Source organism: Aulonocara sp. 'chitande type north' Nkhata Bay, linkage group LG10 (assembly GCF_057382095.1).
Source record: "Aulonocara sp. 'chitande type north' Nkhata Bay isolate Kocher_YH1m ecotype deep benthic linkage group LG10, A_spYH_male_GT1.1, whole genome shotgun sequence".
Classification (NCBI taxonomy): domain Eukaryota; kingdom Metazoa; phylum Chordata; class Actinopteri; order Cichliformes; family Cichlidae; genus Aulonocara; species Aulonocara sp. 'chitande type north' Nkhata Bay.
The window spans coordinates 18,869,871-18,882,137 of record NC_141353.1 but is presented as its reverse complement, the minus strand read 5'-3'; the positions used below and the strand labels follow the sequence as shown (position 1 = coordinate 18,882,137).

Here is a 12,267-nt window from a genome sequence, read left to right as displayed (position 1 = left end):
TGAGTTCAATGTTGGCAAATTTTGCACTTAAAGTTTCGAGAATTCTGCAACTGTTTGTGGCTAATGAAAACCAGGTGAGGCACAGCAACCGATCAAGCTGATATTTGAAAGTTGATCACATGACAATGTGCTCAGAGATGAAAAACAGGGAGACAAACATCTCAGCCTTTCAACGCATATGGGCAGGACACACATGCACAACGCTCCCTTACAGCAACAAGTGATGAACAGCATGAAACTGGATCTTGGAACCAAAGGAGCTCCTGTGAGGCTTCGAGTCACGAAACGTAGGGATGAGTGTGCGTTTACGGTCATTTCTCCAGGTCAGCCCTGACCTTGGAGTAAAAGCTGATTTAGCCAACTTCCACAAGTCCTCTTTGTAGTTCTGGGACTGTGTTCAAAGAGATCTCTGGTTAGATTGGACAGAATCAATTGAGTTATTCTTATAAAACCTTACATGGGACGATCAAATTGTTGACTCCAGTGAAGTGAAATGGAAAATGATGAGCCGATTTTATTCTGAATGCATCTCTTTCAGTTCTATAAATGTCTTTTTAAACAGGATTTCTTTTAAAGGCCATTCCAGTGAGGATGAGAGGTTCCCAGTTTGGATTAAGCAGCAATAACCTTTCCCACAATGCCATTTAAAAAAAGACTGCTTCTTATATAGTGCTTTTCTGCCGTTCACGAGCACTCAAAGTGCTTATGTGCCCATTTACACACATGGGCACATAAGCACATACAAACACTTTATTCTACATCTAAGTACTTTCTATCTAACATAGATACTCTAATGAATTCACTGGCAGAAACTCAGGGCTCAGTATTTGGCCCACGCCCAAGGTACGCACACTGTACCACCAACCATCCTGCTCTACCTCCTGATCCACAGCCACACTGGAAGTGTGAAGTTTGCTTCTTTCAAAACTCATGTTTCCATTTTATAATCTGTATATTTGTAATTTGTAGTGCTAAATTGTCCATGCAGAAAAAATAAAAGCTTTGGCCTTAAAAAAAAGCACAACATTACTCATTGAGACCCATGAAAGAAATCATAACTATGGTAAAATGTTTTCATAGTCCGTCTGTTCACACTCGTGTTTCATGTGAAAAGTCGGCACTGTGCTCCTTAAAATATTTGATCACCAAATATGTGCGTTGATTCACAATATAATAGGAAAACACAGTAGTTTGTTAGTTCGGGTCATAGGTTTTCATACTTTGCACTCATTTCCGAGTACAAGACAAAATAATTAATGTCTTTGAACTCTTCTCCCCCTTGGATGCCTACTTGGGGTAACCTGTGTTTTTACTATAATGCTCCAGTTGAGCCACAGATGCCTTGTTTTGGTCTTAATTTTCATTTTTAATCTTTCTTTGGTAAATAATAGTTTATACTGTAAATCCCTGAAAGAACTCAAAGCTAGTTAAAAGTTCCCCCCCCCCCCCCCCCTCTCTTTCTCTCTGCACTGACCTACATTAAAGAGTAATGCATCAACTGATAGAGTGCATTTATAGTGTCTCGTACTGTATACAGTACATCATCCTTACCAGCAGCATGCATATCTTATTTTGAGGTACCAGTACATTTAGGTACATGTACCGATTCATCACTTAATAAAACCGAACTGATCAAAGTCAAAATGAGAGAGCACCTGGGTTTTAACTACAGTGTGGGCCAAGTTTAATATGATGTTTACAGGCTTGATTCCCATTGAGTGCAGCTGCAGATTACCCAGACCCACTGGAAGGAAAACAAAGTCTTTAACAGTGTGTACTTTCTTGGAATGTAATGAGTGGAGAGAATAAGATTCATCAAAGTTCCCGTTTGCCAGAGCTTCCAAACACTTGGGATCCCTTATCTGGTAATTACAGTTTTATGTCAAAAAAACAGTCCAAATTTTCCTAAAACTTTTAGGCTTAAGCTAGTCTCATTTTTCATCCATTGAATCTTAGAAGATGAGATTAGGCAAGACTGTCTTTATAGACCATTAACTCACAGCGTGCCCAGTGTTCATTGTATACCTGTGAAGTTCTGAGGGGCCTTAAATCAATTTGAAGAGTAAATGTAAAGGAGGAAGTCAAATGGACATCAGTGATGATTCTGTGCATCTTTTAATTTTTATTTTCACGAGCTACTATTTCAGTTTTGATACTCTGAGATTTCTTGGGTTACAGGGCTTTCTTTTATCTAGTTTAAAGCATATTTAAATGCTGCATGTTGTTACGGCTACAAAAAAGTCTAACAATATTTTATGACACAACAGTACTGTACCATGGATTTCAGACTTGGCTTACGTCTTGTCCTGCACCCGGCTCCGCGTAGATTTCTCCCAGATTTTGCAGCTTGAAGAACCAGCCAAGTATGTGCCTGTCGGAGCTGGATCGTAGCCAATATCAGCTGGGGCAGATTTGTTTTGGGCCATGCGTGTCACTGTGTAGTAGCCTCTAAGTACATGTGTGGTTGTGATTATTTGAAGTTGTGTGGGGTTAGTGAAGGAGTCTTGGGAGAGCAGGCTGTACACACAGCTGTGTGTGGAGGTGAACAGGCAAGCTGGGGCAGCAAGCCCCTTTATTTTTCTGGCAAGGCCACAGTTTGGGTTATATGTTTCATTTGCAAAGCAGCCAGATGAGCTACAGTTGTCTGTTTAATATCAGAAGAATGCATTTATCTGTGTGTAATTGCCCCTGTGATATGTTCAAGTGATCATGTTGAAGTGATCATCATCACCTCTCATTTGAGGCCTTGCATTTCTCTCCTACACTCAGGAGCTTCTGTCTCTGGCTCTTTCTCTTGGGCCTTGTCATAATCCATGACTAGCTCCTTCTGTACATAACAATAACAAAGAAATGCTGCGAGGCTGTGCGTGATGACCAAATGAGGCAGAAATCCCAAGCAGCTATGCAAACATGCCTATGCATCATATGAAATAAACATTTTGCAATTATTCATTCAGATCAGTCGCTTCTCAGTTCTCCTCTCGCTGTCTTGACTCCTGAAAAAGATGAAGTACGACTCCAATTTGTCAAAAGAGATCAGTAGGAATTTATTATTTGCTTTAAAAAAAGAAATACAGCTTCTTTTTTTCTTTCTGTCTTCCATTGCTCCACTGATCAGTCACTGGCAGTCATCTCAAACTGAACTCCAAACTGCGGTTCTCAAACAAAGAAATGTTTCTGAAACAGCCAAAGAGCATGTAGTGCTGGAGCTGGGCTCGTGACATGAGTAACTTTAAGCTGGACCAGTGCCAGCTTTGCATGATGGGGATCTGCACGGTTGAACACAGAACAGAGGTAGAAACCAAATCTTGAAAACATCAGGACATCCAATCACTGCAATTAAAATGATGAGTTTGATGATGAGTATATATAAAGAATGAAAAACAAAAACAACATTTTAAGATTGCTAAAACTGAGTCTGAGCAGTGGGGGGCTGGTGTAAAACACCTCATCATGCTACTGACATTCTCGATGTGTAAAGTCACAGACATAAAAAAACAGCACTGGTGGCTAAATCCTTGTACAATCATTAGGGCTCATGTATTCAGCCTTTTGGTTGCCACTTGTCTGGCTCGTGTGCTACATCTCTCCGGGTTTTGCCATTTGAGAATCTCATCCTGTTCATCGTTGTTTTCTTTGTACTGAGATGAACAACTTCACAGTAAAACGCATTCAGGTGAATGAGTGATGTAACTGATTTTAGGAAGCACTTTCTTTGAAAGACACAGAGGTGAACAGCAAACCGAGTTGTCCCTGAATAACAAAGGGAATCTTCTGTCACGGCGTGGCGCAAGTGCAAGTGCAAGTGCATGCCACGACAGTGCTGAACAGCTGCAAAGTGGAAATACAGACTGATCACAGATTTTTCTTCATCTGATTTATATGTGTTTGATTTAGGATGATCAACAATTTGACAAAAAAAAAATCTCAACACAGCATAAAGTGAGCTGCTGATGGTTTCCAAAGCTTGTGGTTGAAAGTCCTCTTTTCTTATTATAAATAATGCTAAAAACACAAACGCCTCCCTGTCACTCAATTCTGAACAATCACAAGTCTCTATAAACCTAGGAGACACATACAGTACACATAATGTAGCCCACATACATACAAATACACATATATTCAAATACTCAAAAACAATAACCTCTTCATGTGAAATAATGGATCTGAAATCATAAATTTATATAAAAATATAAAATAAAGGTTAAATCCAAACGAGTGTTGTCCGAAAGGTGAGAAAAATAATAATCTCAATTGTTTTTTCACTATGCGATGCATTGGCAAATCAATGAATCAGTGTCTCTGTGAACACACACCGTTTGTCTGTCCATATGATCCGATGGGTGCGTCCAGAGACCATTCTCAGAGTAGCCACTAGATGGGTTTAATACTGGAGGGTAAAAAAACAGAAGTCCACAGACACAAAGAGAGGAACGAGGTCCTTAGCTCTCTGGCCAGCCAGCGAGGTAACATGAAAACTACACATTTATCTATCTACACACTAAGGGATCTCTGACTGCAGGGCATGGTAAGTGCACATTTTCTATTTGGCTCTTAACCCCGATCAGTTCGTGGAGTCCTGCGTCACTTTGTAGTGGATGGGTGGGCTGCTGCAGTCGAGCCCATCACACATATTCCTGCAAAGCTGCCGACACAATGGCAGTACAAATATTCTACCAGGAGACAGACGCTAAGTATTTTTTGTGGGTATTGCCCACCAAATGTCACTAGCGGGGAATTTGGGAAACCTTGATTTCTTTTTGTGGAATAAGACAAATGTTTTTGAGAATGACAATAAAACTGACACCATCACCGCTTGCTTTCTTTTGATCCATGCAAAAGAACATCCAAATGCTGGTCAGTCATGCTTTGTTCAGGTTGTCCGTCTTAGAGTTTCTCCCTAAATAGTAATGTCATGTTTCAAATGTTTCAATTATATTCTCATCTCATGATCGGGACTCTGTTCCAGTGAGGGCTCCCTGGTGCTGATCATGGACGCTGAGGGCCCTTGGTTGACTCCAAATGGAGAAACAGCTGGCGATCGAGCTGCCAGAGGGGACAGAGACGGGGAGAAGCTCGGTGACATCGCTGCTGATGAAATAGATCCCTCGTGACTGATGGGGGACCTGCGGAGTGAAGCCAAGTGGGGGAATGTCCGCCCAATTACAGGGACTTTGGGAGGAACTGACATGGCTCCTGGGTGGGCCACTGATGTGATGAGAGGTGGAGGGTCAATTCTAGGTTTAGGATCCATTTTGGGCTTGGGCTGGAAGGGCTGGCGAGGGTTCTGACTTTGCTGAGCAGTTTCATCTTTCAGCCTGGCAATCTCTGTGAAGACATTTGCAAGAGGCTGGAACTGAGGGCACCAGTTGAGTAGATAATCCCAGTTATAGCTTCCACGGAGCTCCTCGTCACTGGCAACAATAGCTGTGAGGGAACCATCTACGGAAGGTTTCCCATCCTCCGGAAAGGCATAATCCTTGGGGAGGGAAATATTGAGACCACGGCCCACTCCTAGGTAACCACCTCCCTCATCCCTGTAGACCGGGAGCTGTCCAGAGAGTAAGGTCCCACTGAGGCTGCCACCTAGCTTCTTTCCTTTGAACCAAGTGCTGCCCTCCAAAGCTGCAGGCTCACAGGAAATATCAGAAAGCTGGTCAGCATCCTGCTGGATTCCAGAGTCTGGTCCTCTGGCAGAGATGTGCTCCTGCATTGATGAGGTGATGGATGCAACGCGGGGATACTCATTTATCATCCTGATCTCATCATCCTCTGCTGCTTCAGCTGATCCTCTACCACTGGAGTGAGAAGGATCCAAAGACCCTCCTCTAGTGTAGGGTCCGCCACCAGCACCACCTTGGTCACCAGCATAGCCTGGCAAGGCCTGGTGGTAGATCCTTTCTCCCCCTGGCCCAGGGCTGCAATCATCCAGTTTTTGCAAGGCAGTTCCCGAGGCAACAGTTCTGTTTCCTGTCTCCTGGCCTTTCTTTCTCCTGCGTGACTTGACCAGGAACACAACCACTGCCATGACCACAAGCAATACGATAAAACCAAGAGACACAGCAACTATGCTAATAACCAGGATGTTGACGTCAGCGGCCAGGCCAAAGTTGGTGTTTGTCACATCGATGGAGACCTGGGCTGTAGTAGTGCGAGATGTATCCAGAGGGCTGTGAGCTTGCACGTCTAAAGTCATAACTCTGGTTTCCCGTTTACTCCGACCCGACCCACTGCTGCTACTGCTGCCTGAACTGTCCAGCTTGAGAAAGACCACCCCAGTGGTTTTATTTACATCAAAATATGGAGAGCTGGCAGTAAGAGAATAAAGAACAATACCATCCACCCCTTCATCCTCATCACTTGCCTGGACCTGGCCAATGCTTTGTCCTTTCTTGGCTCCCTCTGGAACTTCAAAGGAGAAATCAGAGGATGTGAAGAGTGGGTCATACTCATCCTCACCCGTGACAAACACCTGTACAGTCACAGTGGCTGAATGGTTGCCTGAATCCGCTGCCACTGCGACAAAACTGAAGGTGTTGACCTTCTCGAAGTCAAATGGAATTTTGCTTCTGATTTCTCCTGAGTTCTGGTCCACAGCAAAGCTTTCTTTTCCTGCCCCAGACCGTTCCAACATGTAATACTTCAGCTGGCCAAAAACCCCCGTATCGTGGTCTATCGCGTGCAGAACAGTCACCGCTGAGTTGGCTGGCTGGTTTTCTCTGATACTGGCTATCAGGACATCCACAGGGAAGAACGGATGGTTATCATTCACGTCTTTGACCTCAACAATGACTGGAGCTAGGGCGAAGTGACCCTGTCCATCTGTCGCTTGAACAATGACAACATGTGTGGGCTGGTGCTCGCGATCGAGTGCTCGCTGAAGCTTTAAGGCTCCACTCCACGGGTCCACAGTAAATAAGTTCACCTCATTCCCAGAGCTGATAGAATACTGGACTTCAGCATTAGGAGTTGAGTCAGGGTCTGTTAAAAAATACAACAACAGAGTTCAAGTATATAACTGAGAGACCAAACAAGACAGCGAGAAACATTTACAGGTGACTGGATGAAAGAAGGAACACCCACCTGTAGCAGTCAGTCGTATGATCTCAGTCCCAGCGGTAGCACCCTCAATCAGTGACACGGTGTATTCTGCTCTGGTGAATGCTGGAGGATTATCATTCACATCACCGATTGTTATCACCGCAGCAACACTAGAGCTCCTCTGCGGTATGCCGCGGTCTGACACTACCACAGTGAGGTTGTACAGTGACTTGGTTTCAAAGTCAACTCCCTCGGCCAACAGCAGAGTCCCAACCGTCTGAAAGCCCCGTCCCTCCAGGAAGCGCACGCTGCTTTCGATCTGGAATGCGTTTCCTTCATTTCCGCTGGCAATGGCAAAGTCGAAGCCGCAGTTTTCTCGAGAGAGGTCGCTGTCGAAGGCTTCAAAAGTGAGAACTGTCGACCCTGGGATCGTGTCTTCAGAAACCGTAGCCCTGCAAACCAACCGAAGAGTATTATGTGAAGACGGCTGTTCGGGTTGCACCTCAATATGTCCAAATTCTAATGAGCACAGACTGACCTGTACTCCGACTGGTGAAACACAGGAGCGTTGTCGTTGACGTCGGATATTTGAACTTGGACTGTAGTAAGAGAGGAGAGCGGGGGCAGGCCTCTGTCGCGAGCTTCAATGACGATGCTGACTGATGGGCGCTCGGGGTCAAACTCAACTCTGTGATTGATGAACAGAGTTCCTGAAATCAGAAGGAAATGAGATGAACTTACTCATTGTGCCAAAAGTGTTATTAAAAATGAGCGCAGGGAAATAAAATAGAGCAGGAAGCAGCCAAGCTTATCTTTACCATTGCTCGGGTCAATGTAGAAACCCTCCTTGGTTGACGACATCACTTTATAGGTGATCCTGCCGTTCTCACCGGAGTCCCTGTCAGTCGCTGTTACTGTGATAACTGCACTTCCTGGTGGTGTGTGCTCAGGAAGAGTAACCTAAGAGAAAAAGAGACATTAATTCTAACATTTGGATACAGGAAACAAACACCCCAGCATTGGATCATATAAACCTATAACTCACTGTGTGGAGGGCAACAGGCACTGCCTTCACAGAGGGGAAAATACTTTTTATAATGTAGTTCCTTTATCCTGTGTGTGTTTTTCTTTATACTGAGGTCATTTCCTGAGACAGAGTAGTATATTTTTTACAGGCTCATCTCCACAATGGTCCCCAAGTTAATATTAGGCAGTTAAATTTTATCACACCCACTGTGTGCAAGTCAGAAGTGTACAAATGTGTATTCAATGTGTTTCAAGCCCACAAGTGCATTTAATGTTGTCTACTAGAAATAAACTGTTTCTGAAAATAATTCACTTTCTTTTAAGATCTTATAATTTGTGAATACCTCAGACAAAAACACATTCAAGCAACTTTCTCTTTAGGTGCCTGTTGGGATTTTTAGAAAACAACAACAAACACAATAAAAATAAAATTAACGGCATACCTGATAAAGATCATGTGTAAATGCTGGTGCATTGTCATTAATATCTTCCACCAAAATTGTAATGTTGGCCTCAGTTTGGTGCTGGCTGTCAGTGGCTCTGACAGTCAGGGTGTACCACGTCTTCTCCTCAAAGTCCAGAGGGGCAGTGAGTGACACGCCTCCACTATAGCGGTGAATCCCAAACTTGCCTAGTGCTGTTGGGTCTAGCTGTAAAGAGTAGGAGAGGGCAGGACTGGAGTCGACGTCGTTGCCCGTCACGAGAGTGATTTCAGTGCCTATCAAAGTATCTAACAGAGAAAGAAAGTGGAAATGAACTTATTAGTTGCATTCAAACACACCACATATATTGCACAGGCATGATTTGTTTGATGATGATCCTTACTGTTTGTAAATGTCAGCACTGGGTGTTAACCAGAAACTCCAACAATACCTTTTAAATTCAGCAAAACTTACTCTCTGGGATGCGGATTTCCTGGTGTATGGGAATAGTGGGACTGTTGTCATTCTGGTCAACAATAATGACCGTCAGTGTGGCTGAACCTGCGAGCCGTGGACTTCCTCTGTCAGTTGCTGTAACTACCAGCCTGTGGGTGAGAAGAGAAGGTGATAATCCAAACTGTCCTCTGTTATTACACTTTGGTGCTACATGAATAGAAATGAATTTAACTGGATTGAAAATTATGTGAATATTCCGTTTCAGACTGATCACATTTTGGTTACAAAAGCAAGAAAGTAAAAGTTGAAGTTCTTACTTAGTTTGAGTAAAGATCTCACGGTCCATGATGGCTGCTGTGGTAATGCTTCCTGTCACAGGATCAATCTTGAAGAGGCCACTCATCCTTGATGACTGGATGGAGTAGGTCACCTGACCATTTTGGCCCTGATCCACATCCTCAGCAACAACCTGGAAAGCGAGGACAGAAAGGGAAACAAAGAGGAGGAAATTTATTTGTAGCCTTTGTAGAACTCCAATAGACCAAATATCTCTGTAACTCTGCATTATTATTATTATTATTTTAACATTTATGAGCACCTGTATGATTGGCATTTCATATCCTTGTGCTTCCTTCATGTAGGCCACATAATTCTGCAGCTGGAAGCGAGGAAGGTTGTCATTGACATCCTGCAGGATCAAGTTGAAAGCCATGTAAGATGTAGAGGACACAGTTTCAGCCTTCACAACAAGACGGAGTCTTGGGGTGTCTTCAAAGTCTAGTTCATTGGAGGTCTGCACCCTTATTTCACCTGTGGAACAAACAGTAGGAAGATTTGATTAAAAAATGAAGATCACAATATCCTTATACTAATTAACCATCTTGATAACACATTGCACGAGACATACTTTAAGAAACACTTAAAGGGTGAGTGTTACCTGTCGAAGAGCTGATACTGAAGGCCTGCTTTCTGTTCCCACTGAAGAGGCTATAGCTGATACCGTTACGAGAACCATCTGGGTACTGAGCTTGAGCCTGAGCCACAGTGGTACCTGAATTTTTTCAGTGGAGCAGAGAAAAAAAATGTGTTTGTAATTGTTTTAAAAAATGATATAGGAGAATTAAAACCTGGTGCACTACTTGCTATTCCTGATAACACTGCCCAACCTTTCTCTGCATTCTCCTGTATGCTGACATCTCTAGCATTCCTCGAGAAACGAATTCCGCTGTATTCCACCTCCTTCACATAAATGATCACAACACCCTGTGTCGACTGAGCTGGGCTGCCTTGGTCCATGGCCTCCACTATCAGGGTCCTTTGTGCCTGGGTGAGGTCCGCCAGTTGCTCAGTGGCCTGTATCTCCCCAGTTAGGGAGTTGATACTGAAGCCTTTCACTGGGGTGGCGAAACGGTAAAACACAGAACCATTTGCTCCAAAGTCCTTGTCCTCTGCTTTCATCGTAGCTAAAACCCGCTGGGAACGCCTGTTGGACACTTCAATGACCAGTGGATCTTGGATGAAGAAGGGGGTGTTGTCGTTGACATCCAGGACAGTTACTGTCACCTGTAAGGAAGATATCATGTCTGAAATTAGATTTCAGATCATAAATTCAAGCCCATTAAACACCTGAAACAGCTAACCCCTCATTTACCTGAGCAGACGAGTTCCTAGGTGCAGCCGGTGAAAGGTCAACAGCAAAAACCTGGAAGCTGTATGACGCCAGTTTTTCGCGATCCAGAGGGGCTGACGTGGTGATGCGACCATTGTGCTCAACTACACTGAATGCGCCATGCGCCTCTCGACTGAGGAAATACAGAACCTTCCCATTAAGGTCTTCATCAGCATCGGTGGCTGAAACCTAGATACATACAAAAAAAAGTCAGATTATTAAAAATATTTTTTCAAGTATTTACAATTTTTGAATATATTTATTTCCATTTCATCCCACCTCAAGAACCTGTGCTCCCTCTGTAGCATCCTCTGAAATTTCCACCGAGTAGCTACTTTTGCTGAAGACGGGGTTGTTGTCATTGACGTCCAGCACGTTGACCTCCACTGTGACAGTAGCACTGAGAGCAGGGCTGCCTCGGTCTGTGGCCACCACCTCCAGAGTGTACTTTGCATGCGTCTCCCTGTCGAGCCCGCGAGACGTCGACAGGGCTCCTGTGCTGGCGTGGAGTTGAAAATCTCCATCAGGGTCCCCGGCTAGAAGAAGTGGATAGAAAAAAAACAAAAAACCAACCTGAATTCAATGCTGAAAGACGGAGAGGAATGGAGACATCTGTGCCAGCTCTGCACTTAGTCCAGATTTTCTCTCTAGAGAGGTAGTAGTGCTTTTGATAAGACTATATCAGGAGCAAACATTTGGCCACTCTGTGCAGGTTTTATTTGAGATATGGGAGAAACAGTGTCTAGTAAAACACAATAGGGTAAATTAGTCCAAAATCTCCTAGTCAGGACTAAACTCTTACAATAGAGTAGGTACAATATCAGCAAAAATGGGTCCAGGAGTCAATTTTAGTAACACATTAAAATCTCTAAATTCAAACTTTATGATTTTCTGGCCTCTAAAAAAACAACAAAAATGACAAAAATGTAATGTTTCTCCCAGTAAACAGCAATTACAGCAATTGTGGGAACCTAAATCACTCTTTAAAATCTAATAAAATACTTGGATTGGACACACAATGCAGTTTCTCACCAGCAATTCTGTACTCCAGCTCTCCACCAGGACCTGAGTCAGGGTCTGTGGCCTTGAGGATGCAAAGCTCTACAGGAGCCTGGTTCTCTGGCACTTCAAGTCCATAAAACGGCTTTGCAAAGATTGGAGCGTTGTCATTCACGTCCTGCACCTCCACTCGGACTACAGTCTTGGCAAAGTTAGGAGGGAGGCCTCCATCCCTGGCATATACTGATATGAGACAGAAATAAAAGAGATGTTAGAGTGAGTAAAGCAAGTTAAAATAAACTGTTCATATGAGCTGATATATGCTTAAACTAACACATTAATTAAAGCATTTAAATAAACTCGTAAGGCATTTAATACCTGTAAGAGTGTAGTGATCCTGTAGCTCTGTGTCCAGTTCCTTTGTGGTGGTGATGGCTCCTGTCACAGGGTTGATTATAAAGCCTTCCTCTGATACTCCTCCGTATGTTATTTGTCCATTAGAACCTTCATGAAAAAAACAAGACGCAAATAGAAATAAAGGCACACAATGCACTTGGCTACATTAAATGTAATAAGGCAGTAATTTCAAAGAATTACAGCTGCAAGTGCCGGTGCCGTAAACTTATAAGGCTCTGGATGAAGATTGTGACCACA

General features: G+C 43.5%; 1 protein-coding gene across 1 annotated transcript in view; it reads right to left on the bottom strand.

The window, feature by feature from the left end:
- Positions 1 to 2,806: 2,806 nt before the first annotated feature.
- dchs1b (dachsous cadherin-related 1b) overlaps positions 2,807 to 12,267 on the bottom strand; it is an 84,201-nt gene continuing 74,740 nt past the window's right edge. Inside the window, exons 16-29 of the mRNA XM_086308843.1 lie at positions 11,992 to 12,117; positions 11,647 to 11,856; positions 10,894 to 11,150; positions 10,597 to 10,803; positions 10,112 to 10,508; positions 9,883 to 9,996; positions 9,544 to 9,755; positions 9,263 to 9,414; positions 8,964 to 9,094; positions 8,511 to 8,797; positions 7,860 to 8,001; positions 7,580 to 7,751; positions 7,084 to 7,493; positions 2,807 to 6,981 (exon numbers count right to left, since the gene is read on the bottom strand). Coding sequence (XP_086164969.1) covers positions 4,934 to 6,981; positions 7,084 to 7,493; positions 7,580 to 7,751; positions 7,860 to 8,001; positions 8,511 to 8,797; positions 8,964 to 9,094; positions 9,263 to 9,414; positions 9,544 to 9,755; positions 9,883 to 9,996; positions 10,112 to 10,508; positions 10,597 to 10,803; positions 10,894 to 11,150; positions 11,647 to 11,856; positions 11,992 to 12,117 — 4,865 coding nt within the window. The 3' untranslated portion in view covers positions 2,807 to 4,933. The remainder of the gene's footprint in view (positions 6,982 to 7,083; positions 7,494 to 7,579; positions 7,752 to 7,859; positions 8,002 to 8,510; positions 8,798 to 8,963; positions 9,095 to 9,262; positions 9,415 to 9,543; positions 9,756 to 9,882; positions 9,997 to 10,111; positions 10,509 to 10,596; positions 10,804 to 10,893; positions 11,151 to 11,646; positions 11,857 to 11,991; positions 12,118 to 12,267) is intronic.